We start from the raw sequence: 24,917 nt of genomic DNA, 5'->3' as shown, positions 1-24,917 counted from the left end.
TCGGGTCTGAAAAGGCGGGACAACTTGAAGCAAAGGCAGGAAGACATGAAGCGGCTTCCGGATCACAGATAGGTGATATACAAATGGTTACATTCTTTTGAGTTTCTGATGAGCCTTTCCAAAGGAAACAAATCAGATATGCATCCATCTCAGTGAGCAGAGGAGTGGCTTTGAACAGAATGGGAGGCAGGTGTGCCTTAAGCGGTTCCCAGCTTGAGTTTTCCTTAGTGATTTTGGGGGCCCAAGAGATTTTCCTTTCACAGCCTGATAACACCACTGCACTCCAGCCTGAGCAACAGAGTGCGACCCTGTTTTAACAAAAAAAAAAGCAAAGATGATGAGTAAGCAATTTTGGTGGGGGTGGGGGTGATGGCTAATATTTAATAAGATGAGCCAGGCACTAGTCTAAGTGCTTGACATATGTTAAATGAGTTGTCTTTCCATAAGTGGCTAATATGGTGCGTGGTACATGGTAAGTAAGCTGTGTTAGCTCTTACTGCTAACTTTTGTATTTCTTTTTTTTTTTTTTGAGAAGGGGTCAAAAAGCTCCCTACATTGTTCTTTTTAAAAATCTCATTTCCAGGCTGGGTGCGGTGGCTCACATCTGTAATCCCAGCACTTTGGGAGGCCAGGGCTGGCAGATCACCTGAGGTCAGGAGTTTGAGACCAGCCTGGCCAACATGGTGAAACCCCATCTCCACTAAAAATACAAAAATTAGCTGGTTGTGGTGGCTCACACCTGTAAACCCAGCTACTTGGGAGGCTGAGGCAGGAGGATCACTTGAATCTGGGACACAGAGGCTGCAGTGAGCTGAGATCATGCCATTGCACTCTAGCCTGGGTGACAGAGCGAGGCTCCTTCTAAAAAAAAAAAAAAAAATCTTATTTCCCAGCTGATCAGTAAAAACATCACTGACTGATGGCATTCAATGATCAGTCAATTGATCAATTCTTATTGACTGGTGTAGTGGCACCATCTCAGCTCACTGCAGCCTTGACCTCCCTGGCTCAAGTGATCCTCCCACCTTAGCCTCCTGAGTAGCTGGGACCGACCACAGACCTGCCACCTCCACACTTGGCTAATTTTTGTTATTTTTTGTAGAGATGGGGTTTTGCCATGTTGCCCACACTGGTCTTGAACTCCTGGGTTCAAGCCATCTGCCCGCTTTGGCGTCCCAAAGTGCTGGGACTACGAGCATGAGCCAACATGCCTGGCTTAATTTTTTTTTAATAGACTTTATATTTTAAAACATTAAAGAAGAATTGAGCAGCTAGTTCAGAGAGTTCCCATATACAGTTCAGTACTCCCTACATACACATATACACACAGATTCCCCTCTTGCTACCATTTGGCATTAGTATGACACATTTGTTACAATTAACCAATGCTGATACATTATTAACCAAGATTGAATCATTTTACATTAGTATAATAATATATTTGTTATCATTAATAAACCAGTACCAATACTGGAGTCCATCGTTTTTTCAGATTCCCTTAGTTTTTTTTTTTTTTTTTTTTTTTTAAAAAAAAAAAAAAAATTACAAACCCTTGTGTCGAGGGCTGACTTTCAATAGATCGCAGCGAGGGAGCTGCTCTGCTACGTACGAAACCCCGACCCAGAAGCAGGTCGTCTACGAATGGTTTAGCGCCAGGTTCCCCACGAACGTGCGTTGCGTGACGGGCGAGGGGGCGGCCGCCTTTCCGGCCGCACCCCGGTTCAGATTCCCTTAGTTTTTACTTAATACCTTTTTCTGTTCCAGGAAGCCATCCAGAATTCCACATTATATTTAGCTGTCATGTATCCTCTTGGGACTGTGACAGTTTCTCAAACTTTCCTTGTTTTTGATATAACTTTGACAGTTTGTTTGTTTTTTGAGACAGGGTCTTGCTCTGTCACCCAGGCCGTAGTGCAGTGAGTGGCACCATCATGGCTCACTGCAGCCTTGATCCCCCTGGTTCAAGTGATCCTCCTGCCTCAGCCCAAGTAGCTGGGACCACAGGTGCATACGACTGCGCCCAGCTAATTTTTTGAATTTATTATTTGTAGAGATGAGGTCTCACTGTGTTATCCAGGCTTGTCTCAAACGCTTAGGCTCAAACAAACAATCCTCCCACCTTGGCCTCCCAAAGAAAGTGCTAGAATTACAGGCATGAGTCACTGCTCCCAGCCAGTTTTTTGTTTTTTATTTTTTTATTTTTATTTTTTCTGTAGAGACAGGGTCCTCCTATGTTGCCCAGGCTGGTCTCAAACTCCTGGCCTCAAGCAATCCTCCTGCCTTGACCTCCCAAAGTGCTGGCATTACCGGTGTGAGCCACTGAGTCCAGCCAACCTTGACAGTTTTGAGAAGTGTTGGCCAGGTATAGTGTAGGATGCCCCTGTATTGGAACTTATCTGATGTTTTCTCATTATTAGATTGGTATTATGGGTTTTGAGGGGAAATTCACAAGGGATACAGGCAATGCCACCACCGTTAATTTTTGTTTTTTAGTACACAGGGTTTATGTTGGCCGGCGTTTGAATCCTGATCGGCCTCCCAAAGTGCTGGGATTACAGGTGTGAGCCACTGTGCCCGGCCAAAGTGCCATTTTCATCAGGTATTGAGGGCGCATACTATCCACATGATATATGACTGTCAGCGTTGACCTCAGTCCCCTGGCTGAAGCAGTGTTCATCAGCTTTCTCCACTGTGAAGTTATTCTCTCATCCCTTTCTAGATTGCACTGTACCTGTTATAAGGAGACTAATTAAATTTTTCACACACAAAAACTCAAAGAAAAACCCAGCATCCCAACGTAGCTTCCTTATACCTCTTAAAATAGATCTCAGACACTGCTGTGTTCAGAACCCTTCATTAGACTTGCCCAGGCCTGCCTCCCCAACTCTGCATCCGGAGCCTGCATCTGTTTATGCCTCTGCTCATGTTGCTGCTCGTCTCCTTGTGAATGTCTCCTCTCTTCCTTTCCAGCCATCTCCATCCTGCGTGTCTTTGAAGGTCCAGCCAGAAAGTTTTCTTCCCCTATGAAATCATCCTGGAGTAATCAAATCCATTTCTAAATTCTAAATGGTATTTGTTACTGACCTATGCTCCACCCTGCCCCACTTCCAGGTAAATGAATGCCTGTTTGCTATAGGCAAAAAGTGGGTTTTGTTATAAATCATTCAGATTTGACCTTTTTTTTTTTTTTTTTTTTTGAGGCAGAGTCTCGCTCTGTCACCCAGGCTGGAGTGCGGTGGCATGAGGCATGATCTCAGCTCACGGCAACCTCTGCCTCCTGGGTTCAAGCAATTCTCCTGCCTCAGCCTCCTGAGTAGCTGGAATTACAGGTGCATGCCATCACGCCCGGCTAATTTTTGTATTTTTAGTAGCAACAGGGTTTTACCATGTTAGCCAGGCTGGTCATGAACCCCTGACCTCAAGTGATCCACCTGCGTCGGACTCCCAAAGTGCTGAGATTACAGGCGTGAGTCACTGCACCCAACCCAGATTTGCCCTTTGTTTAAGAGCTAACAGAACACAGATAAAGAATCATATAACCAGTGCCCATCATATAAAATACATTTCTTCTGAAAAGCTAAATTTTAGGAATAGAAAGCACATATTAGGCCAGGTGCAGTGGCTCACGCCTGTAATCCCAACACTGTGGGAGGCTGAGGCGGGCATATCACCTGAGGTCAGGAGTTCAAGACCAGCCTGACCAACATGATGAAACCCCATCTCTACTAAAAATACAAAATTAGCCGGGTGTGGTGATGCATGCCTGTAATCCCAGCTACTTGGGAGGCTGAGGCAGGAGACTCGCTTGAACCCGGTAGGTGGAGATTGCAGTGAGCCAAGATCACACCATTGCACTCCAGCCTGGGTGACAAGAGTGAAACTCTGCCTCGAAAAAAAAAGAAAAACACATATTAGGCTGAGCATGATGGCTTATGCCTGTAATCCCAGCACTTTGGGAGACTGAGGTAGGCAGGTTGCTTGAGGCCAGGAGTTGAAGACCAGCCTGGCCAACATGGTGAAACCCTATCTCTATAATACAAAAATTAGCTGGGCTTGGTGGTGCCCACGCCTGTGGTCCCAGCTACTTGGGAGGCTGAGGCATGAGAATTGCTTGAACCTGGGAGGTCGAGGTTGCAGTGAGCCGAGATTGCACCACTATACTCCAGCCTGGGTGACAGGGCGATACTCTGTCTCAAAAAAAAAAAAAAAAAAAAAAAAAGAGGATACATATTAATCACTGACTCCCAGTTGAGTTCTGCTTTTCTGTGTCTTATCACAAGTCCAAATGCAGTTGCTTCAGTAGTTTTTTGTTTGATGAGAAACTACTACAGTGAGAAGGACACAGATAGGGTACAGATGACAGGGTCAGAGGCTAGGTCCAGGGTCTCTGAGATGACCCATGGGATGCAGTGAGGAATGGAACCTTTCTGGTGGCTCTGCCCTGTGAAGTGGATGTCATACTTTGGCTTGGATTCCAGGCTGAACTAAATACACAGAGGAAAGAGCTTTCTAGTCGAAGCAGACTGGCTGGCAGAAAGGTTTTAAGGATTACCTAAAATTCTCTCATTCCAGCTAGCTCACTTCTCTGGCCAGACTGAGCTCGTGTGGGAGATGTCAGTTCTGAAATGTTCTTCTTTTCGCTTAGGTTTGCTGGTTGGCTCCCGAGCAGACAGCAGGAAAGAAGAAGCCCTTTATGTACACCCAGGGCCAGGCTGTCCTAAACCGGGCCTTCTTCCCTTGCTTTGACACGCCTGCTGTTAAATACAAGTATTCAGCTCTTATTGAGGTAAGGAGACTAAGGTTAGGTGCACCTGCCCTTGGGATTAATAAATGATTTCAGATCTATCAATCAGGTCACATTTCAGTGGTAAATTATTATTCATCCATTCAGTGGTACTTCTGAAAAATTGCTTGCTTTTAAATTCTTCCACCTACTGAAGTTGTATGTAGCCTTCCTCTAAATCCCATCAGTTGAGCACAGATTTAGTTTCTTGAAACCTTTGTGTTCTCTAAGATAGACTCCGGGCCATTATCATCACACACAGGTGGCCGGTCATGCTCTTATTCAAACTAATCAAAAGGAGACTCTCTCCAGGTAAAATCTCCTAAGCTTTCTCTGTTGTCAGGTCCCAGATGGCTTCACAGCTGTGATGAGTGCTAGTACCTGGGAGAAGAGAGGTCCAAATAAGTTCTTCTTCCAGATGTGTCAGCCCATCCCCTCCTATCTGATAGCTTTGGCCATCGGAGATCTGGTTTCGGCTGAAGTTGGACCCAGGTAGGAGACAAAGACCCCACAGGCAAGGTTGGATTGGCCTCAGAGGCGAGGAGGACTCTGACCAGTGGACCTGCTGGGGTGGTTCTTGGGCAGTCTTGGATCCTCTGTGTGAGTCCAGAGCCTTTCTGCAGCTCATGCAGCATGAGCACAGCTGGAGGAAGTGCTCTTTTTCTCCCTGCCTTTCTCACTCTCTCTCTCCAGTTCTAATCCTGCTGCCTGGAATGAGATCATCATCCCTGCTAGCAGTAGCACTGTCCTGGGCTGCCTTACAGAGGGATGTTGGAATTTAGGCTGCAGTTTTGGGAAATGGATTTTTTTTTTTTTTTTGAGATGGAGTCTCGCTGTGTTGCCCAGGCTGGACTGGAGTGCAATGGTGCGATCTCGGCTGACTGCAACCTCTGCCTCCTGGGTTCAAGCGATTCTCCTGCCCCAGCCTCCCAAGTAACTGGGAGTGCAGGCATGCCCCACCATGCTCGGCTAATTTTTGTATTTTTCATAGAGACAGGGTTTCACCACGTTGGCCAGGCTGCTCTCGAACTCCTGACCGCAGGTGATTCACCCGCCTTGGCCTCCCAAAGTGCTGGGATTACAGGCATGAGCCATCATGCCCGGCCTGGGAAATGGATCTTTATTAATATCTTTAAGTTCTAAATGCCCTTCTAGCAGCTATATCCGCTTTCCTATCTTTGTACCAAATCTTCCCCATTTTCTTTTGCACATAGTTCCTGGAAATAACAACTTTGGTATCATTTCCCTCTAAGAGGGAAGCGGACTCTCTTCCTGTCTGCAGCAGATGCATGAGTCTAAGCCTATGGTGACAGCAATGCCTCCGTGAAGTTACATGGATCTTGTGAAGATAAAAAGGGATTTTGTAAGGTTTCCTAAGAAAAGAGGTTTGACCAGGAGTATAGGTTTTTCCTGGCTCTCGTATTACCTGCCACCATAGCTTGGTCCCAACGTGGGAGCATCACAGGCTGGACGGTGAAGCCGTGACCTTTTCCTGGCGCTGTTGCTGTTCTTTATCTCTGGCCCTGCTCCCAGTTCCTAGAGGCAGTGGTGTCCTTGACAAGATTAGTTACAAGCCTCAGACTTCATAACTGGGCTCAGTGGCACTGCTGGTATCATGAGTCTTAGTTTCTGGTTATCAGATGGAATAATAAATGGGATTCCGTTGGCATCTGCTCCCAGTGCACACACTCAAAACAATACCAGTCTGGAAAGACGAAAGTGCCCTCCTCTCACGAAGGGCTGTCTTCCTAATAGGCAGGGCGGGAAATAACCAAAAGGCTGTCATCTTTGCAATAGACAAGCAAGTAGATAAGTAAAGGAATGTCGTTTCCAAGAATACCCTTACTAAGGTTCTATTTGTAAGAGTATGAACTATTAGTGGGAAATGAGAGAACAATAGATTCTAAAGATACTGAGTGATAATGATTTCTTTTTACACTGCCTGTAATAAAATGACAACATGGTATATCGAACTAGGTGACAGAATCCACTTAACTGGTGGTAATGCCTTATTCCTTCCCAGATTAGATAGACAGTCCTTGCCTCCTGGGTCACACTGTAGGGTCTTGTGGGGGGTTATTTATTTATTATTTTTGAAATGGAGTCTTGCTCTGTTGCCCAGGCTGGAGTGCAGTGGCACAATCTTGGCTCACCACAACCTCCGCCTCCCGGGTTCAAGCAATTCTCCTGCCTCAGCCTCCCGAGTAGCTGGGCCTACAGGTGCGTGCCACCATTTCTGCCTAATTTTTATATTTTTAATAGAGACGGGGTTTCACTGTGTTGGCCAGGCTGGTCTTGAACTCCTGACCTCGTGATCCACCCACCTCGGCCTCCCAAAGTGCTGGGATTACAGGCATGAGCCACCGCGCCCGGCCGTGGGGGTTTATTAAATGGGAGGGTCTACTGGCAAGGTATGCCGCCTATCCCAGTCCCTGTTACTGCAAGAGGAAAATCCGGGGCAGAGGGGAGTTATGGGTATATCCCAGTAGGCCCTTTTATGTATAATCTCTTCTAATCCTTACACAGACTCCATGAGGATGATACTTTCTACATTTTAAAAATAAGCAAACCAAGGCTGTGGTGAGTGGCTTGTGCAGGACCACTAGTTGGCAAAACTGGAATTAAAATTCAGGTATTTCCATTGCAAATCCAGTGCTCTTTGCAATATACCACAGGTAGTGAGATTGCAGCTTGACTGAGAGCATCCTCATTTATTTTGACAGAAATGTGTGTCCTGGTGGAGGTATCTTGGATGACTATCTTAAACCTTCTAGTTGTAACAAGCTGAAGTCCACTGGGCTGAAGGACTATGGTAATTTTGATATCCAAGGTGGTGGTAGAACAGTTCACAGAGTAATTCCTTGAAGACACTGACTGCCGTCCCATGGTCTTTTTCTGTCTGGTTTCCTGTCGCATCATCTTTGGCGACTTTTCTCTCCTAACACCCAGGGTTGAGGGTGGCTGCAGGGTTTCCTGTGCCCTGCCCTGCTCTGCCCTTCTCTTTCTCCCTCCCTCCCTCCCTCTCTCTTTCTTTCTTTCTTTTCTTGCCTCGCTCTCTTGCCCAGGCTGGAATGCAGTGGCACAATAACAGCCCATTGAACCTCAAGCTACCAGGCTCAAACAATCCTCCCACTTCAGTCTCCAGAGTAGCTGGGACCACAGCTACTCTGTCACCATGCCCAGTTAATTTTGTTTGTTTTTTGCAGGAGCAAGGTCTTGCTATGTTGTCCAGGCTGATCTTGAACTCCTGGGCTCAAGAGATCCTCCCACCTCGGCCTCCCAAAGTGTTTGGATTGCAGGCATGAGCCACCACACCAACCTTCAGGGTTTCTTGACCTCTACTCAGGGAGCCTTCTCCACTCTGTCAGCCACCCATATTCACACCCATGCTCTGGGGTCTAGAGCCTAGACATCGTCATTGTCATGAACTGTACCATATCTGAACTTTTAAGCCCCTTGAGCCCCTTGTCCTCATTCATCCTGACTCTGCTAACCTTCCAGCTCTCTGACAGCCTCTCTCCCACTGTATTCCACCATGTCTCCTCCTTGAGCTCATGGCAGCCTCCCTTCTGGCAAGCCACTCATTTCTCCTGGGCAGTCAAGACCCTCCTGACTGGGCTTCCTCCCTGGCCCAAGTGTGTGGTTGGTTACCTCTTACCAGCACCCCAGAGCCCCTTGCCCACTATCCCGCTGCTATAATGTCCCAGTCCCTTGTTATACAATTCCTTTTCTCTACTTCTATAAGTGGGTATTTGGGAGCTGTAGAAAATAGTGAAACTGGCCGGGCGTGGTGGCTCACGCTTGTAATCCCAGCACTTTGGGAGGCCGAGGCGGGCAGATCACGAGGTCAGGAGATCGAAACCACGGTGAAACCCCGTCTCTACTAAAAATACAAAAAAAAATTAGCCGGGCGTGGTGGCGGGCGCCTGTAGTCCCAGCTACTCGGAGAGGCTGAGGCAGGAGAATGGCGTGAACCCGGGAGGCGGAGCTTGCAGTGAGTCGAGATCGCGCCACTGCACTCCAGCCTGGGCGACAGAGCGAGACTCCGTCTCAAAAAAAAAAAAAAAAAAGAAAAAAGAAAATAGTGAAACTACACAGTAATAACCACTACACCTTTCTCAATTCTTCGTGAAAAGTTGGAATTAAAGGAAAGTCGAAATAGACATGTGTGGGGTTTTCCAGAAAAATGTAGCAGATGTACAGTCTTCAGCTGCAGGTGTGCTTTCAAGGTCGTTCAACAGCCCTCTTATTTATCTTTCCATCTCACTCCCTTTAAGCTGTTCTAAGACTTTACTCTTCTCTTTAAGTTTGCTATGCAATCCCATCCCCTCATTTAAGCAGAAGGTCTTGTCTCCTGTTTTATTGAGAATATTAAATTCATCAGATATGATTATGTCAGCTTCCTGTCCTCTACTTAAAAAGTTATCTTCATCTGCTTTTTTTTTTTTGAGACGGAGTCTTGCTCTGTCGCCCAGGCTGGAGTGCAGTGGCGCGATCTCGGCTCACTGCAACCTCCGCCTCCCGGGTTCACGCCATTCTCCTGCCTCAGCCTCTCCGAGTAGCTGGGACTACAGGCGCCCGCCACCACGCCCGGCTAATTTTTTGTATTTTTGGTAGAGACGGGGTTTCACCGTGGTCTCGATCTCCTGACCTCGTGATCCGCCCGCCTCGGCCTCCCAAAGTGCTGGGATTACAAGCGTGAGCCACCGCGCCCGGCCTTCATCTGCTTTTATCCTTCTGGACTGCAACGAGGGTCCTTCCTTCTGTTTAAAGCCAAATCTCTTCCCTCACATGTCCTCTGGGACTTTGCCTCATCATTTACATCTCTCTCTTCAAATCTGCAGCCTCCCCCTCTAGACAAGCACCAGTTTCTGTGAGATCTATAGCAAAGCAAAAAACAAACTCAAGGCTGGGCGCGGTGGCTCACGCTTGTAATCCCAGCACTTTGGGAGGCCAAGGTGGGCGGATCACCTGAGGTCAAGAGTTTGAGACTAGCCTGGCCAACGTGGTGAAACCCCATCTCTCCTAAAAACACAAAAATCAGCTGGACATGGTGGTGCATGCCTATAATCCCAGCTACTCAGGAGGTTGAGGCAGGAGAATCACTGGAACGCAGGAGGTGGAGGTTGCAGTGAGCCGAGATTGCACTACTGCACTCCAGACCGGGCGACAAAGTGAGACTCCACCTCAAAAAAAAGCCAAAAAAAAAAAAAACCAGACTTGGTCGGGTGCAGTGGCTCACGCCTGTAGTCCCAACTACTTGGGAGGCTGAGGCAGGAGAATGGTGTGAACCCGGGAGGTGGAGCTTGCAGTGAGCCAAGATCGTGCCACTGCACTCCAGCCTGGGCAACAGAGCAAGACTCCGTTTCAAAAGACAAACAAAAAACCCTTAACTCCGTATTCTCTTCTGGCACAACACACTGTCCTTCCCTCTGTAGCCAGGTGACTTGAGTGGCATGTATACTCACTGGCTGCACTTCTTGAAACCCCCCCACCCCACAATCATTTATTGCTACAACCCATTGGAATCCAGCCCCCCACCCTTGCCATGCCGTTGAAACTTTGTAGTAAGAGAGGCCATTCGCCTCAACACAAATAACATGTGATGCTTTTTAGCCCTTGCCTTCATGTTCTGCTGTTTTTCTTCTGCCTCCATTGACCCTCCCCTGGCTTCTGTGACACCACCCATGCTGGTCGTCGGGCCTCCTGGTTAGTCCTTTCTCATCTCCTTCCCTGACTCCTCTGCCCAGCTCCTTGTGTGTCGGTGTTGCCCAAGGCTCTGTCCTTGACCTGTCCTTTTCTTCTACATGCCTTCCTTGGAGAAGCTCACCCATTCTTGTAGTTTAACATATTTTCTGTGTCCTGCAGCCAGGGTGATCTCTTAAAACTAAATCTGATAATGTCACTTGTTGGCTTAAAATGCTCCCGTGGCTCTGAAGGTCCAATTCTGTAACAGTGCGTCTGAGGCTCTTTATGACCTGACCCTCTTGGGCCTCTCATGTCCCACCTCCTGCCACTGCCTCCCGCATTGCAGTCTGATCCTGTCCTCGAGTAATCCCAGACTCTCGGTGCTTCCTCACATGCATATGCATGTTCCATGGCTAGGTCTTTGCTTTTGATATTTGGGAAGTACCTGATACTGGTTTCCCTGTATCTTTTCTTCCTGTTAGAATAGTTCCTATGCTTCAGCAAAGGCAGAGGAAGTTTTCCCTCATCCTGGCCTGGACCCATCCCACTTTGCCATCAGTCTCTTTTTTTTTTTTTTTTTTGAAACAGTGTCTTACTCTGTTGCCCAGGCTGGATGCGATGGCGCGATCTTGGCTCCCCGCAACCTCCGCCTCCCAGGTTCAAGTGATTCTCTTGCCTCAGCCTTTCAAGTAGCTGGGATTACAGGCACGCACCACCATGCCCTGGTAATATTTTTTTTTTTTTTTTTTTTTTTTTAGTAGAAGGGTTTCACCATTTGACCAGGTGGTCTCTTTGACCTCAGGTCCAAAGTACTGGGATTACAGACATGAACCACTAGGCCCAGCCAGTCGCATTCATATGTCCGTGTAGAAAAGCAGTTCTACAGCGCAGCCAGGGGCTCTTGGTCAAGCAGAGCCTTTGGCTGCAGGAGCCCTGAGTCCATTGCATCTTTCCATTAGACTGGATCTTCTTGTTTTGTTTTTGTTTTTGTTTCCTCCAAGCCACCTTTGTTTCCCTATCTTTTTATCAGGAAAATTTCAAACATTTAGAAAATTGAAAGGATGATGCATTGAACACCTATAGAACCATCTACTTTGTCATATTAGTTTTATGAGTGGATTTGTTTTTATTTTTGCTAGACCATTTAAAAGCAAGTAAATCTGTGTGCCTCTGAAGAATAGAGGCATTCTCCCTTATAACCACAATCCTATTATTGTACCTAAGGCAGTTAACAAATTTCTGTTAACATTAGTAGGTTTGGGTCGGACACAGTGGCTCATGCCTGTAATCCCAGCACTTTGAGAGGCTGAGGCAGGTGAATCACTTGAGCCCAGGAGTTTGAGACCAGCCAGGGCAACATTGCGAAACCCTACCTCTACAAAAATAAAAAAATTAGCCAGGCATGATGGCGTGCACCTGTAGTCCTAGCTACTGGGGCTGGGGAGCTGAGGCGGAAGGATCATTTGAGCCCCAGGAGGCAGAGGTTGGATCACACCACTGTACTCTAGCCTGGGCAACAGAGCAAGAACCTGTCTTTAAAAAAAAATAAAAAAGGTTTGTCTCTTAAGGTTTTATTCAATTCCAGATTCTATTATTGGAACGCTTTCTTATCTCTCCTATAAGTACAGAGAAGAAAACTAACATTTACTGTATAAACCACTGTTCTTGAGGGGCTTTTGTGTGTTGTCTTATTTAATCTTCACTCATTTTACAGAGGAGGAAACTGAGGTTCAGAAGTTAAATCACTTTTGCAAGATCGCATTCAGTAGCGAAGCCATAACCGTGTAGCATGGTTCCACTTCCATGAGGCTGTCTTGGGTTCTTGTTTCTTAGGTGTGGTGAGCGGTCTCTTGGATCTGTGTGGTGATCTGATCTTGCACTCCGTCACGGTGGCTGACTGCATTGTCACATTCACTTGGCAGAGGCCAATTTTCTACAGGTGCTTTCAGGATCAGGTCACTGCGATGGTCTCTAAACACCATTCTGCTTTCTCTGCTTTCTTGTCTTTAGGAGCCGGGTGTGGGCTGAGCCCTGCCTGATTGATGCCGCCAAGGAGGAGTACAACGGGGTGATAGAAGAATTTTTGGCAACAGGAGAGAAGCTTTTTGGACCTTATGTTTGGGGAAGGTGTGGTATCACGTTGATGCTAGTGTCTCCTGTTAAACTGAGTCCCTGGTTTCCATTATTCCTCTTCATGTGGCTTCTCCACCTCCTGCCTCCCAGAGCAAAGTTTCCCTGATCCCAGAAGTGAAGGAGAGGAGGAAAAGAGGAGGGTATAAGCCAGGCTCCTCACTTGCTGAGGAGAGGACCTAGGAGATGAGGTTCTTTTTTTTTTTTGAGATGGGGTCTTGCTCTGTCGCCCAGGCTGGAGTACCTTGGCATGATCTCAGCTCACTGCAACCTCCACCTCCCAGGTTCAAGCGATTCTCCTGCCTCAGCCTCCAGAGTAGCTGGGATTACAGATGCCCTCCACCACACTCAGCTAATTTTTGTATTTTTAGTAGAGACAGGGCTTCACCATGTTGGCCAGGCTGGTCTCAAACTCCTGACCTCAGGTGATCTGTCCGCCTTGGCCTCCCAAAGTGCTGGGATTACAGGTGTGAGCCACCAGGCCCAGCAGAGAAGAGGTTCTTTTTTTTTTTTTATTTTATTTTTTTTTTTTTTGTTGAGACGGAGTCTCGCTCTGTCGCCCGGGCTGGGGTGCAGTGGCGCAATCTCGGCTCACTGCAAGCTCCGCCTCCCGGGTTCACGCCATTCTCCTGCCTCAGCCTCTCCGAGTAGCTGGGACTACAGGCGCCCGCCACCACGCCCGGCTAATTTTTTTGTATTTTTAGTAGAGACGGAGTTTCACCGTGGTCTCGATCTCTTGACCTCGTGATCCGCCCGCCTCGGCCTCCCAAAGTGCTGGGATTACAAGCGTGAGCCACCGCGCCTGGCCGCCAAGAAGAGGTTCTTGAGATGATCAAAATGTGACCTGCAGTTGCCAAGTTTGAGATGGGGCAGCACTGTCAAGGTCCTTTGTTGACCTGTGTTTTCCCATTGCTGGAAGTTTCCCCACACTCTGTTTTTAACTTTCACATCTTCAGACTTTAGGCTCCTTAGATAAAAGGCTCCATGTTGGTCTTTATGACTCCAAGTTGGCCTCCAGAGAACTTCATGTGATGGAGCTGATAATGCACTTACCACCTCCACACCTGCTTGGAAGGAGAGAGGGAAACAAATGCCTGGAGAGTGAGCTCCGGGAGAGCAGACACCACCTGGATGAGGGAAGTCCCAGCGAGGCAGGGGAGCCACGTGGGAGAAGCAGTGAGGAGCCTGGGCTTTATTTTCCACACTGGGCCTGAAATCGTACTCTGCCTGTTTAGTGACTGCATCTCTTAGGGCTTAGAAATAGGCTGGAAAGGGAGGCGAGGTAGGGTCTGCTCCGGGAAGTCAGGGCCTCTTGGTGACCTACCCGCTTCTCAGCAGGTATGACTTGCTCTTCATGCCACCGTCCTTTCCATTTGGAGGAATGGAGAACCCTTGTCTGACCTTTGTCACCCCCTGCCTGCTAGCTGGGGACCGCTCCTTGGCAGATGTCATCATCCATGAGATCTCCCACAGTTGGTTTGGGAACCTGGTCACCAACGCCAACTGGGGTGAATTCTGGCTCAATGAAGGTTTCACCATGTACGCCCAGAGGAGGATCTCCACCATCCTCTTTGGTAAAGTGCCCACCCCTCTCCTAAGGACTCTGCCTCCCATTCTTAACCTGTGGGGCCAGTGTGATCTCCTTATGGGGTTTCAGAATACAAGTGGGTATGAAGAGACGAGGCAGTAGTGCGTATCCAACATTTTTCTGTATGTATGAATTGTCAAACCATACATGGTTTGACAACTGACTTTTTTTAAAAAAACATTTCGCCAGGTCATTAGATTTTTTTTTTTTTTTTTTTTTGAGACAGAATTTCACTCTTGTTGCCCAGGCTGGAGTGCAATGGCACAATCTCGGCTCACTGCAACCTCCGCCTCCCGGGTTCAAGCAATTCTCTTGCCTCAGCCTCCCGAGTAGCTGGGATTACAGGCATGCGCCACCACACCTGGCTAATTTTGTATTTTTAGAAGAGACGAGGTTTCTCCATGTTGGTCAGACTGGTCTCGAACTCCCGACCTCAGGTGATCCAGCCGCCTCGGCCTCCCAAAGTGCTAGGATTACAGGCTTGAGCCACTGCACCCGGCCCATTAGATTTTCTTCTATAGCTGCATATATGGATGTTTTTTAATTTACTGGTTGTTTCCAATTTTCCATTGAAATATGTTCCAAATTTCCTTACATATAAATGTCTATTCATATCAGGTGATTTCAATAATGATAAATTCTTAGAAACATAATTTCTGGGTCTGAACTTTTTTTTTTTTTTTTTTTTTGAGATGGAGTCTTGTTCTGTTGCCCAGTCTGGAGTGCAGTGTTGCAATCTCGGCTCATTGCAACCTCCACCTCTGTGGTTCAAGCAATTCTCCCGCCTCAGCTCCCCGCCATCCCACCCCCTGTAGCTGGGATTACAGGCATGTACCACCATGCCCGGCTAGTTTTTATGTTTTTAGTAGAGACAGTATTTCGGCATATTGGCCAGACTGGTCTTGAACTCCTGGCCTCAAGTAACCTGCCTGCCTAAGCCTCCCAAAGTGCTGAGGCAACAGCTGTGAGCCACTGCTCCTGGCCCTGAACATTTTAAATTACATAGTCTTTTTAGTACATATTGTCCATTATCTTCCAGAAAGTTTGTACAAATTCTATACTTTCATTCAGAATATATATAGCAAGAGGCTGTTTGTGAATATCTTAATCAGCCATTAGGAATCCTGCAAGCAAATATTTTTATCCCATTGTACAGTTGAAGAAACTGAGGCTGAGAGAGGCTAAGTCACTTACTCAGAGTCAAAACATCTAGGAAAGGGCAGAGCTGGCTGGTTCCAAAACCTTGTGCCCCACCCCTCCACTGTTCCCTCAGTCATGGTTTTTAATGCAGAAGGAGACTTAGAGATCCTTAAAAATTTGGGGTTGATAATTTCTTTTGTCTGACAGAAACAGTCAGATGAAAATAGTTCTAAGTTTTCACAGAAGATCAAGTCATTGCCAGGCACGGTGGCTCACGCCTGAGGCGGGTGGATCACCTGAGGTTAGGAGTGTGAGACCAGCCTGACCAATATGGTGAAACCCCGTCTCTACTAAAAATACAAAAATTAGCTAGGCATCGTGGTGTGTGCCTGTAGTCCCAGCTACTTGGGAAGCTGAGATAGGAGAACTGCTTGAATCCAGGAGGCAGAGGATGCACTGAGCTGAGATCGTGCCACTGCACTCCAGGCTGGGCAACAGAGCGAGACTCTGTCTCGAAAAAAAAAAAAAGATCAAATCATTTTCTAAAAATAAGGCCGGAGGCCGGGTGTGGTGGCTCACGCTTGTAATCCCAGCACTTTGGGAGGCCAAGGCGGGCGGATCACCTGAGGTCAGGAGTTTGAGCTTGGCCAACATGGTGAAGCCCCCTCTCTACTAAAAATACAAAAATTAGCTGGGCGTGATTGTGCACACCTGTAATCTCGGCTACTCGGGAGGCTGATGCAGAAGAATCGCTTGAACCCGGGAGGAGACGGCGGTTGCAGTGAGCCAAGATCGCGCCATTGCACTCCAGCCTGGGTGACAGAGTGAGGCTCTGTCTCAAAAAATAAAATAATAAAATAAATGAAATAAGATAAAATAAAAACACAGTACTTTGATAAGGAAAGGTAACTGTCAGAAAGGTTCGATTCCCCCAGTCCTCACTTAGGAGAGAGACCAACAGCCTGAGTTAACCAAGTCCTTTGTAGCCCACAGCAACAGGGAGCTAGGGACTGAGTCAGGCTCTCTGTAACTGTCCCTATTTGCCCTGGGTCCCCAGGAGGGTAATGTTATTAAGCTTCAGGTATCTGTCGCTGTTCTTCTTGAGGCCACAAGGAGGCAGCACAGTGTCTCTGTCAGGAAAATACATTTGGATGTGGTGACAGACTTTTTCCTGGGGCTTACGTTTGATTCTGCACCAGGCGCTGCGTACACCTGCTTGGAGGCTGCAACGGGGCGGGCTCTGCTGCGTCAGCACATGGACATCACTGGAGAGGAAAACCCACTCAACAAGCTCCGCGTGAAGATTGAACCAGGTCCAGGAGGCTCCTCTGTCTGACACCCACTGCCCTCAATTGAGCTTGGAGCCCCAAGTTAATGTGAACTTCATGTTGATCAGTGCACACTTAGAATACTTTATTTGGAGGGAGGGGCACTCCAGAGCTCTTTCTAGCCAATTCTCTGGCCACTGGGCTGACTGAACCCAAGCCATTGCAGCCAGATAGGAGTTCTGTCCAGTCTGTGCGGTTCGTGATGACTTCACCATTGCTTTGCATTTGTACAAGTCGATATCATTTTACCAGGCTCTTTCCCATTCCTTCATGATCATCAGGGCAGATCTGTGGATTCTGTAGAGTAAAAGCATTAGCCTTATTTTACAGAGGACGAGACTGAGTGCCAGACAAGTTAAGTGTCTTGTCCAGGTCATGTACCTAACCAGTGCATGACTGCAACTGAGATCCGGGTCCTCTCTCCAAATTTAGATCTTTTTACTTCCTAACATTTTCTTTCATTCCATGTGTGACTAATCTGAAACCTTTTTATGCAATTGAAGCTCATGTTCCTTGATGCCGTTAAGTGTGCAGATGAATTTCTTAGAGACTGGTAATTAGTTTTAGCCCGGAACAGCTGTAAAAACAACACATTGGCTGGGCATGGTGGTTCATGCCTGTAATCCCAGGCCAAAGCGGGCAGATCATGAGGTCAAGAGTTCAAGACCAGCCTAGCCAATACGGAGAACCCCCGTCTCTACTAAAAATACAAAAATTAGCTGGGTGTGGTGATGCACACCTGTAATCCCAGCTACTGGGGAGGCTGAGGCAGGAGAATCACTCGACCCCAGGAGGCAGAGGTTGCAGTGAGCTGAGATCGTGCCACTGCACTCCAGCCTGGGCGATAGAGCAAGACTCCGTCTAAAAAAAAAAAAAAAAAAAAATTGATCTGGGAGGGGAGGTTGAGTATTTAGGTGGTGACCAATAGGGATGGAAAAGACACAGCTTGGTGCTCAGTGGGAAGAGCTGATGGAACCTACCCACACAAAGTGTATCCTGGGACTAAGGAAATGTGTCCGCTCCTCTGGAAGGCTGGTTTCTTTGTCTTCATATTAGATCCACAGTGAATGGCCCTCTGAGATCTTGGAAGTACCTTGAGAGAGGCCAATATCTGGAGAGAGATCTTGGCCTTGAGAGAGAGATCTTAAGAGAGAGTCTTGGCCTTGCTGTCCCTGGGGAAGCTGAATTCTGATCTCTTCCATTGCTAGTCTTTGACTGTGGAGCTAGAGAAGAACGTTACGGGTGACAGGCTACAAAATCTCAAATCTTGTTTGCTTTCTCCTCTGCCAGGCGTTGACCCGGACGACACCTATAATGAGACCCCCTACGAGAAAGGTTTCTGCTTTGTCTCATACCTGGCCCACTTGGTGGGTGATCAGGATCAGTTTGACAATTTTCTCAAGGTATAGTCACATGAGGGGAGAAGGAAGAGGAGCGGATAAAGCCACTGGGCCTGATCAAGGGTAGAGGCAGGGGGCGAAAGAGGTAAGGGGTTGGAGGAGGACCCAGGACGCAGAGGGACACCACTCCCCATGGGGCCAGAGAGGATGTGAAGAGCCTTCCCTCCTCACAGGCCTATGTGCATGAATTCAAATTCCAAAGCATCTTAGCCGATGACTTTCTGGACTTCTACTTGGAATATTTCCCTGAGCTTAAGAAAAAGAGAGTGGATATCATTCCAGGTAAGCAGAGGAACTGGCCCACAGGCTTCTAAAAAATAGTAGAGAATGAGATCTCATTTACACTTGGAAAGTTGGTGGTGGATGGGAAAACACTGGGTCAGAGTCAGCTAGGTAGAGGCATTTTGGGAAGCAAACCCAGAATCCTGGGATTTATTCCACAAAAATGACTTCTTTTGACTCCTCTCTGCCTCATTTTCTCCCAGTCTGTTTCCTTACTCTCTCCTCTCCTCTCTCCCCTCCTCTTGTTTTCCTCACACCTGGACACACATAGTCAGACTCTTAACTTGCCCAGAGAGCTGCCACTGCTGCTGCTGCACCACTGCCCCAAGCTAAAACTCAACAGGGCAGGAGTGGAGGCAGCACCCCCTCCTATAGCCTTCTGAGTGAAGGCAACCCCAGTGGCCCTCCTTATTTCTTTCTTTCTTTCTTTTTTTTTTTTTTTTTTGAGATGGAGTTTCAGTCTTGTTGCCCAGGCTGGAGTGCAATGGCACCATCTCGGCTCACCGCAACCTCCGCCTCCCGGGTTCAAGCGATTCTCCTGTCTCAACCTTCCGAGTAGCTGGGATTACAGGCACGCGCCACCACACCCGGCTAATTTTGTATTTTTAGTAGAGACAGGGTTTCTCCATGTTGGTCAGGCTGGTCTCAAACTCCTGACCTCAGGTGATCCACCTGCCTCAGTCTCCCAAAGTGCTGGGATTACAGGTGTGAGCCACTGCGCCCAGCCTCCAATTTCTGCCTGGGAGGTACTGCTTCCAAAGAAAAAACAAAAAAATGTCCTGTCATAGATGACACAGTCCATTAGACATACCCCCACTTCTTGCTGTGACCCGAACCTTGAGTCACTCTTGGTTTGATGAAGTCTGCGTCCTCTGACAGTAGGATTGGTCAGGCCTTTAGCAGCACCTACTGTTCGGTTGGAGGCTTGCATTTTAATGTCATGGGCCTCCGGAGCTAATGATAGTTAATAATTCCAGAGTACTTACTATGCATCAGGCGATACGCTAAGCTTTTAATGTTTATTTGCTCATGTAATCCTCATAACCATCACTGAGGCAGGGCCTATCACCCCCACTTTATAGATAAAACTGAGGTGCAGAGAGGTGAAGTAACATGCCCGTGGCCTCCCAGCTGGTTAATGACAGAGCAGGGGTAGGAACCCAGGCAGCCTGGTCCTAGAGCCCGGGTGCTTACGTACAGTGTGGTTCTGGTGATCAGTAGGAGAACGTGCACGTGAATAGAGCATCCACCAACTTGGCTCTGACAACACAGTGCTAATTTGGAGCGAAAAGCACTTTCACGGTCGAAACGGCACAGTCTCTAGATATCATTATAACTAGGACCCTGCTGGAGCAAATAGTTAAATGGGAAAGTAATGTTAAATGCTGGGGAAAGAGTTTGGGATGGAGAGAGGAGAAACTTGAGGTCTCTGGGAGTTGCTTGAACCAGCTGACCGTAACCTGGCCAGAGAATTCTGATAGTGTCTTCTCTCCTCCCAAACAGGTTTTGAATTTGATCGATGGCTGAATACCCCTGGCTGGCCCCCTTACCTCCCTGATCTCTCCCCTGGGGACTCACTCATGAAGCCTGCTGAAGAGCTAGCCCAGCTGTGGGCAGCTGAGGAGCTGGATATGAAGGCCATTGAAGCCGTGGCCATCTCTCCCTGGAAGACGTACCAGCTGGTCTACTTCCTGGATAAGATCCTCCAGAAATCCCCTCTTCCTCCTGGTAAGAAAAAATGGTGAACCAGGGCTCCTTGTGTGCAGAGCTTTATGTCAGAGGCTAGAGGGAGGCTCACAAAAAGTAGTGATGCCTGCCCCTAGGGGACTGCCACATACACTAGGGAGACTGGCACTCCACAAAGAATGTGCCATCGGGAGGTTATGGGTTAGGGGACTGCCACGTACACTAGGGAGGCTGGCACTCCACAAGGAATGTGCCATCGGGAGGTTATGGGTTCTACTTATAAGCACCACAAGAACAAAGTCACAAAGCCTGGCATTGCTCAAGTCCGAAGCTCCTGCAGGCGACTCTTGTAAGGCGTTTGTGTCTATTAAGTCATTTAATTCCCACAACTTCTCTGGGAAGTAGGTGGTGTGATGTTAATACCCAGGTGACAGAGAATGAACTTGAGGTACAAACAGGTCGCACAGAACCCACTCATCCAGAGCTCTCAACCACTAATGCTTTGTGGCTGCTCAGTCAACATAATATTCACCAAGGGTTTAAAAAGAAGTTAGAGCCAAGATGACTTTTAGCAGGTGAGTGGTAGGAGAAAAAATGGGACAGATATTGGGGGAATATATCTGCTTTAATCTTGCTCTATCGACCAGGCTGGAGTGCAGTGGTGCTATTGGCTCATGGCAACCTCCGCCTTCTGAGTTCAAGCGATTCTTGATTCTAGCGCCTCAGCCTCCAAGTAGCTGGGATTACAGGCGTGCACCACCACACCCGGCCAATTTTGTTTGGTATTTTTAGAAGAGATGGGGTTTCACCATGTTGGCCAGGCTGGTCTCACACTCCTGACCTCAAGTGATCCGCCCACCTCAGCCTCCCAAAGTTCTAGTGTTACAGGCATGACCCACCGTGACCAGCCACAAACCATTTCTTTCTCTTCTCCAGGGAATGTGAAAAAACTTGGAGAGACATACCCAAGTATCTCAAATGCCCGGAATGCAGAGCTCCGGCTACGATGGGGCCAAATTGTCCTTAAGAACGACTACCAGAAAGATTTCTGGAAAGTGAAGGAGTTCCTGCACAACCAGGTGGGTGACCCTTGCCTCGCTGTTCCCAAAAGCACACCGGGACCCACTTGGGCATACGTGAAGTAATCATGTGGGCGGGGCTCATCCAGGACTCATCTGAGGCACAGAGGGAGGGGCAAATGACCTGAGGACTCTACCACTCAGCCTCTTTACTAGTGTGGCTATGAAGGCATTGCCCTAGGGACAAGAGGAGGCCTGCAGGCTTGCAGAGCTTTCTGCATTTCAGCTGGTGAGACCCCAGGGAAAAAAGCTGGCCAGAGCCAACCCAGAGGTGGAAAAGAGGGTGACAGCATCATGCGGGAAACACAAGAGGGAAAGGGGCCAGAGGCCAAGCAAGAGGAGCAAAGGCTTGGAGGTTAGGTCCCTGCTGCCCTGTGACTTGGGCATGGTTGGGGCAGCAGCCAGACCCTCTGTCACTATGTGAACCCGGGAGGCGGAGCTTGCAGTGAGCCGAGATAGCGCCACTGCACTCCAGCCTGGGTGAGAGAGCGAGACTCCGTCTCAAAAAAAAAAAAAGAAAGTTGCCCTGTTGGGGAAAGGCCCCAGGCTCTCAGGATGAACTGAATGTTATCAGATTCCGGAGCAGGGAGGGGCTGGAATGGAGACGAAGCAGTGCTCTGCATAAAGTCAGGGCTGTGTGCCTGTTTGGGGATATTCTGAGCCCTCTGACGGCTCCCTCAAGGTTCTGGATTTTAGGAACTTGTGATGTCGCTGGCTTATATTTGTGTGAATTTGACCTGTGGGTTTTCCTTTGTTTGACTGCAGTTGGACCGTATGCGGCTGTGAGCTTTATGTGCTGCAGCCGTTGATATCTGCTATTCACTTGGTGGCTCACCACCTACACCTTTCCAAAAGTCTGGAGTCCCATTGTGTCAACCCAACTCATTCGTTTTGTTGAGTGTAGACATCCCCATGTTGGCATGGGTTGGGATGCATATTGAGATCCATCTCCATGGATCTTTGGCCCCCAAGAAGATACCTGAATTAGAGCACTTCTGATGAGAAACTCCTCATTCCAGCTGTGATACCCACATCGCTTTTAGCACCTAGCCATGGCTGCTGTTAGACTGGCACTGGGGGCAGGAGGGCTGGACAGACCCACCAGGCAAGCTTCTTAGGCATGTGTATGTGTGTTTCTTGCAGGGGAAACAGAAGTATACACTTCCGCTGTACCACGCAATGATGGGTGGCAGTGAGGTGGCCCAGACCCTCGCCAAGGAGACCTTTGCATCCACCGCCTCCCAGCTCCACAGCAATGTTGTCAACTATGTCCAGCAGATCGTGGCACCCAAGGGCAGTTAGAGGCTCCTGTGCATGGCCCCTGCCTCTTCAGGCTCTCCAGGCTTTCAGAATAATTGTTTGTTCCCAAATTCCTGTTCTCTGATCAACTTACTGGAGTTTATATCCCCTCAGGATAATCTGTTCTCTAGGCTTAGGTATCTGTGACTCTTGGGCCTCTGCTCTGGTGGGAACTTACTTCTCTATAGCCCACTGAGCCCTGAGACAGAGAACCTGCCCACAGCTCTCCCCGCTATAGGCTGCGGGCACTGCAGGGCAGCGGGTCTTCTCCCCACCTAAGTCTCTGGGAAGAAGTGGAGAGGACTGATTCTCTTCTTTTCTTTTTTCTCTTTCTCTCCTTTTTCTTGCTGATTTTATGCAAAGGGCTGGCATTCTGATTGTTCTTTTTTCAGGTTTAATCCTTATTTTAATAAAGTTTTCAAGCAAAAATTAAGTTACAGATTGAGTGACTATTAAATTTCTTCCACCAGAGGTCCTCACTGTGTTTGTTCAGGAAAGGTCACTGGGGGAAGCCCAGAGAATGACAGTGTTTTCCTGTCCTCAGGAAACAGCCAGGGTGAAGGACGTAGGTGTCCTACACATATGAAAAAAATATGGCAAAATGGCACAGCTGGTGCAGGAAAATGAAAAAGGAATAGCATTCCAGTTCTCTGTGAAGCAGCTGAATTCTCTATCTGCAGCAGCATTCCTATTATCTTTTCCATCACTAAGAAAAAAAAAATGGGGGCCGGGCGCGGTGGCTCACGCTTGTAATCCCAGCACTTTGGGAGGCCGAGGTGGGCGGATCACGAGGTCAGGAGATCGAGACCACAGTGAAACCCCGTCTCTACTAAAAATACAAAAAAATTAGCCGGGCGTGGTGGCGGGCGCCTGTAGTCCCAGCTACTCAGAGAGGCTGAGGCAGGAGAATGGCGTGAACCCGGGAGGCAGAGCTTGCAGTGAGCCGAGATTGCGCCACTGCACTCCAGATCACAAAAAAAAAAAAAAAAAAAAAGACGGGCTCAGCCTGTAACCCCACACTTTTCGCTTGAGCCCAGGAGTTTGAGACCACCCTGGCCAACATAGCAGGACTTCATCTCTACCAAAAAAAAAAAAAAAAAGCCGGGCGTGGTGGCTCACGCCTGAAATCTCAACACTATGGGAGGCTGAGGCAGGCAAATCACTTGAGGTCAGAAATTTGAGACCAGCATGGCCAACATGGTGAAACCCCATCTCTACTGAAAAAAAAGATAGATGCAAAAATTAGCCAGGCATGGTGGCTCACACCTTGCAGGGGAAGGTTCCAGTTACTTGGGAGGCTGAGGCAGGAGAATCACTTGAACCTGGGAGGTGGAGGTTGCAGTAAACTGAGATCATGCCACTGCACTCCAGCCTGGGTGACGGAGCAAGACTTCTCAAAAAAAAAAAAAAAAAAACTGGGTGTGGTGCATTCCTGTGGTTTCAACTACTCGGGAGGCTGAGGCAGGAGAATCACTTGAGCCCAAGAGGTCAAGGCCACAGTGAGTCTTGATTGTGCCACTGAACTCCAGCCTGAGTGACAGAGTGAGACCCTATCTCAAAAATAAAAAAGTGTCTTATGACTTTTTATCTACGCTTCTCCCCATCCCCAAGGCTTCACTGGGCCTCACCTGTCTTTGCTCCTAGATAACTATTTGAATAGTAATCAGTAAATTCTTTTAGAATTTAGCACTAAATTCTGATTTCCTGGCCTCAACATGGGGACCTAAACAGTTAGCAATCTGGGTTTGGGAGTGGGATGAGGGGAGGGTTGGAAGAAATATTTAGTGTGTTTCAGTTGCCTTTCTTAAATACGGGGCACCCCTGAAACAGGCTTTGTTCGCAGCTCTGCTCTGTCCTCGGATTTAGGTTATCAAACAGGCTTCCTCCCTCCCCTGCACAAGGGTTGGGAATGAGTCGATTTGCTTTCACTCAGCAAGAGCAACGGACTAGTGGTGACCAAAGTGGTAGACTGGAGAGGCCTCTGCCCCATGGCACACTCAGCTCCACCGTCAGAGAGGGTGACATGGGTCATAGGCAAGGGATCTGGAGGCCCAGTATCGGAAGAGCTTCTCCAGGCACTGGCATTTTGACAGCAAACTGCTTCCATGGCTCTTTCAGGACTGTTCCTGGCAATGTTATTGGCAAGGACTATTTTAGGGCTATCCAGTTGCCTCCCCCTCTCCCCAACCTTTTATCTAGCTTGTCAGTAGCTATCTTTCCTTGCTCTGTACAAAAACCTATAGCACCAATAGGCCCAGTAATCATGAAGGGTCAGTGGAAGGAAAGGCTGGAAGCCCTTCCTCTAACAGCTGTGCTGTGACTCCACTAACTTTGTGGGGTCTCCCATTACATAGCGTGGGTATCCTGAGCTGTGCAGCCTGCCTCACTCACCACCTTGGTACCTGACAGGACTACTGGATGTGCCTGTCCTTTTGTAGGACATTCTCCCATCCCAAAGATGAGGCTGTGCTGCCGTGTGGGCAAGCTCTGTGGGGAGAGGGGAGGCCAGTGGGT

General features: G+C 48.2%; 1 protein-coding gene across 3 annotated transcripts; it reads left to right on the top strand.

Annotated features, from left to right (window-relative positions):
- The first annotated feature begins 2,598 nt into the window (after nucleotides 1–2,598).
- RNPEP (arginyl aminopeptidase) lies at nucleotides 2,599–22,881 on the top strand. 3 transcript variants are annotated; one of them, XM_032136417.2, is made up of 11 exons: nucleotides 2,599–3,111; nucleotides 4,646–4,786; nucleotides 5,127–5,275; nucleotides 12,482–12,598; nucleotides 13,940–14,175; nucleotides 16,529–16,642; nucleotides 17,948–18,060; nucleotides 18,231–18,339; nucleotides 19,843–20,067; nucleotides 20,962–21,104; nucleotides 22,248–22,881. In XM_032136417.2, exons 1-11 carry the CDS (start codon nucleotides 3,067–3,069, stop codon nucleotides 22,404–22,406), a joined length of 1,551 nt encoding a protein of 516 aa, XP_031992308.1. In that variant the 5' UTR covers nucleotides 2,599–3,066; the 3' UTR covers nucleotides 22,407–22,881. The 3 variants fall into 3 exon arrangements, with proteins under 3 accessions (XP_031992308.1, XP_031992307.2, XP_031992310.1); XM_032136416.2 differs by lacking the exon at nucleotides 2,599–3,111 and having other exon boundaries at nucleotides 4,601–4,786; nucleotides 13,937–14,175; nucleotides 22,248–22,873; XM_032136419.2 differs by lacking the exons at nucleotides 2,599–3,111; nucleotides 5,127–5,275 and having other exon boundaries at nucleotides 4,667–4,786; nucleotides 22,248–22,867.
- Nucleotides 22,882–24,917: the final 2,036 nt, after the last annotated feature.

The sequence above is a fragment of the Hylobates moloch genome, unplaced genomic scaffold (genome assembly GCF_009828535.3).
Source record: "Hylobates moloch isolate HMO894 unplaced genomic scaffold, HMol_V3 SCAFFOLD_18, whole genome shotgun sequence".
Classification (NCBI taxonomy): Eukaryota; Metazoa; Chordata; class Mammalia; order Primates; family Hylobatidae; genus Hylobates; species Hylobates moloch.
Note: the sequence above shows the minus strand (reverse complement) of the source record. Positions and strands in the feature narration are given on the sequence as shown.

What these genes read in the sequence shown, in the direction of transcription:
- RNPEP (XM_032136417.2), top strand. Translation starts at nt 3,067, where the DNA reads ATGGTATTTGTTACTGACCTATGCTCCACCCTGCCCCACTTCCAG. An exon ending in GGACCTTATGTTTGGGGAAG is followed by an intron (nt 12,599 to 13,939) that starts GTGTGGTATCAC and finishes GCTTCTCAGCAG; the next exon opens with GTATGACTTGCTCTTCATGC. An exon ending in AGTTTGACAATTTTCTCAAG is followed by an intron (nt 18,061 to 18,230) that starts GTATAGTCACAT and finishes CCCTCCTCACAG; the next exon opens with GCCTATGTGCATGAATTCAA.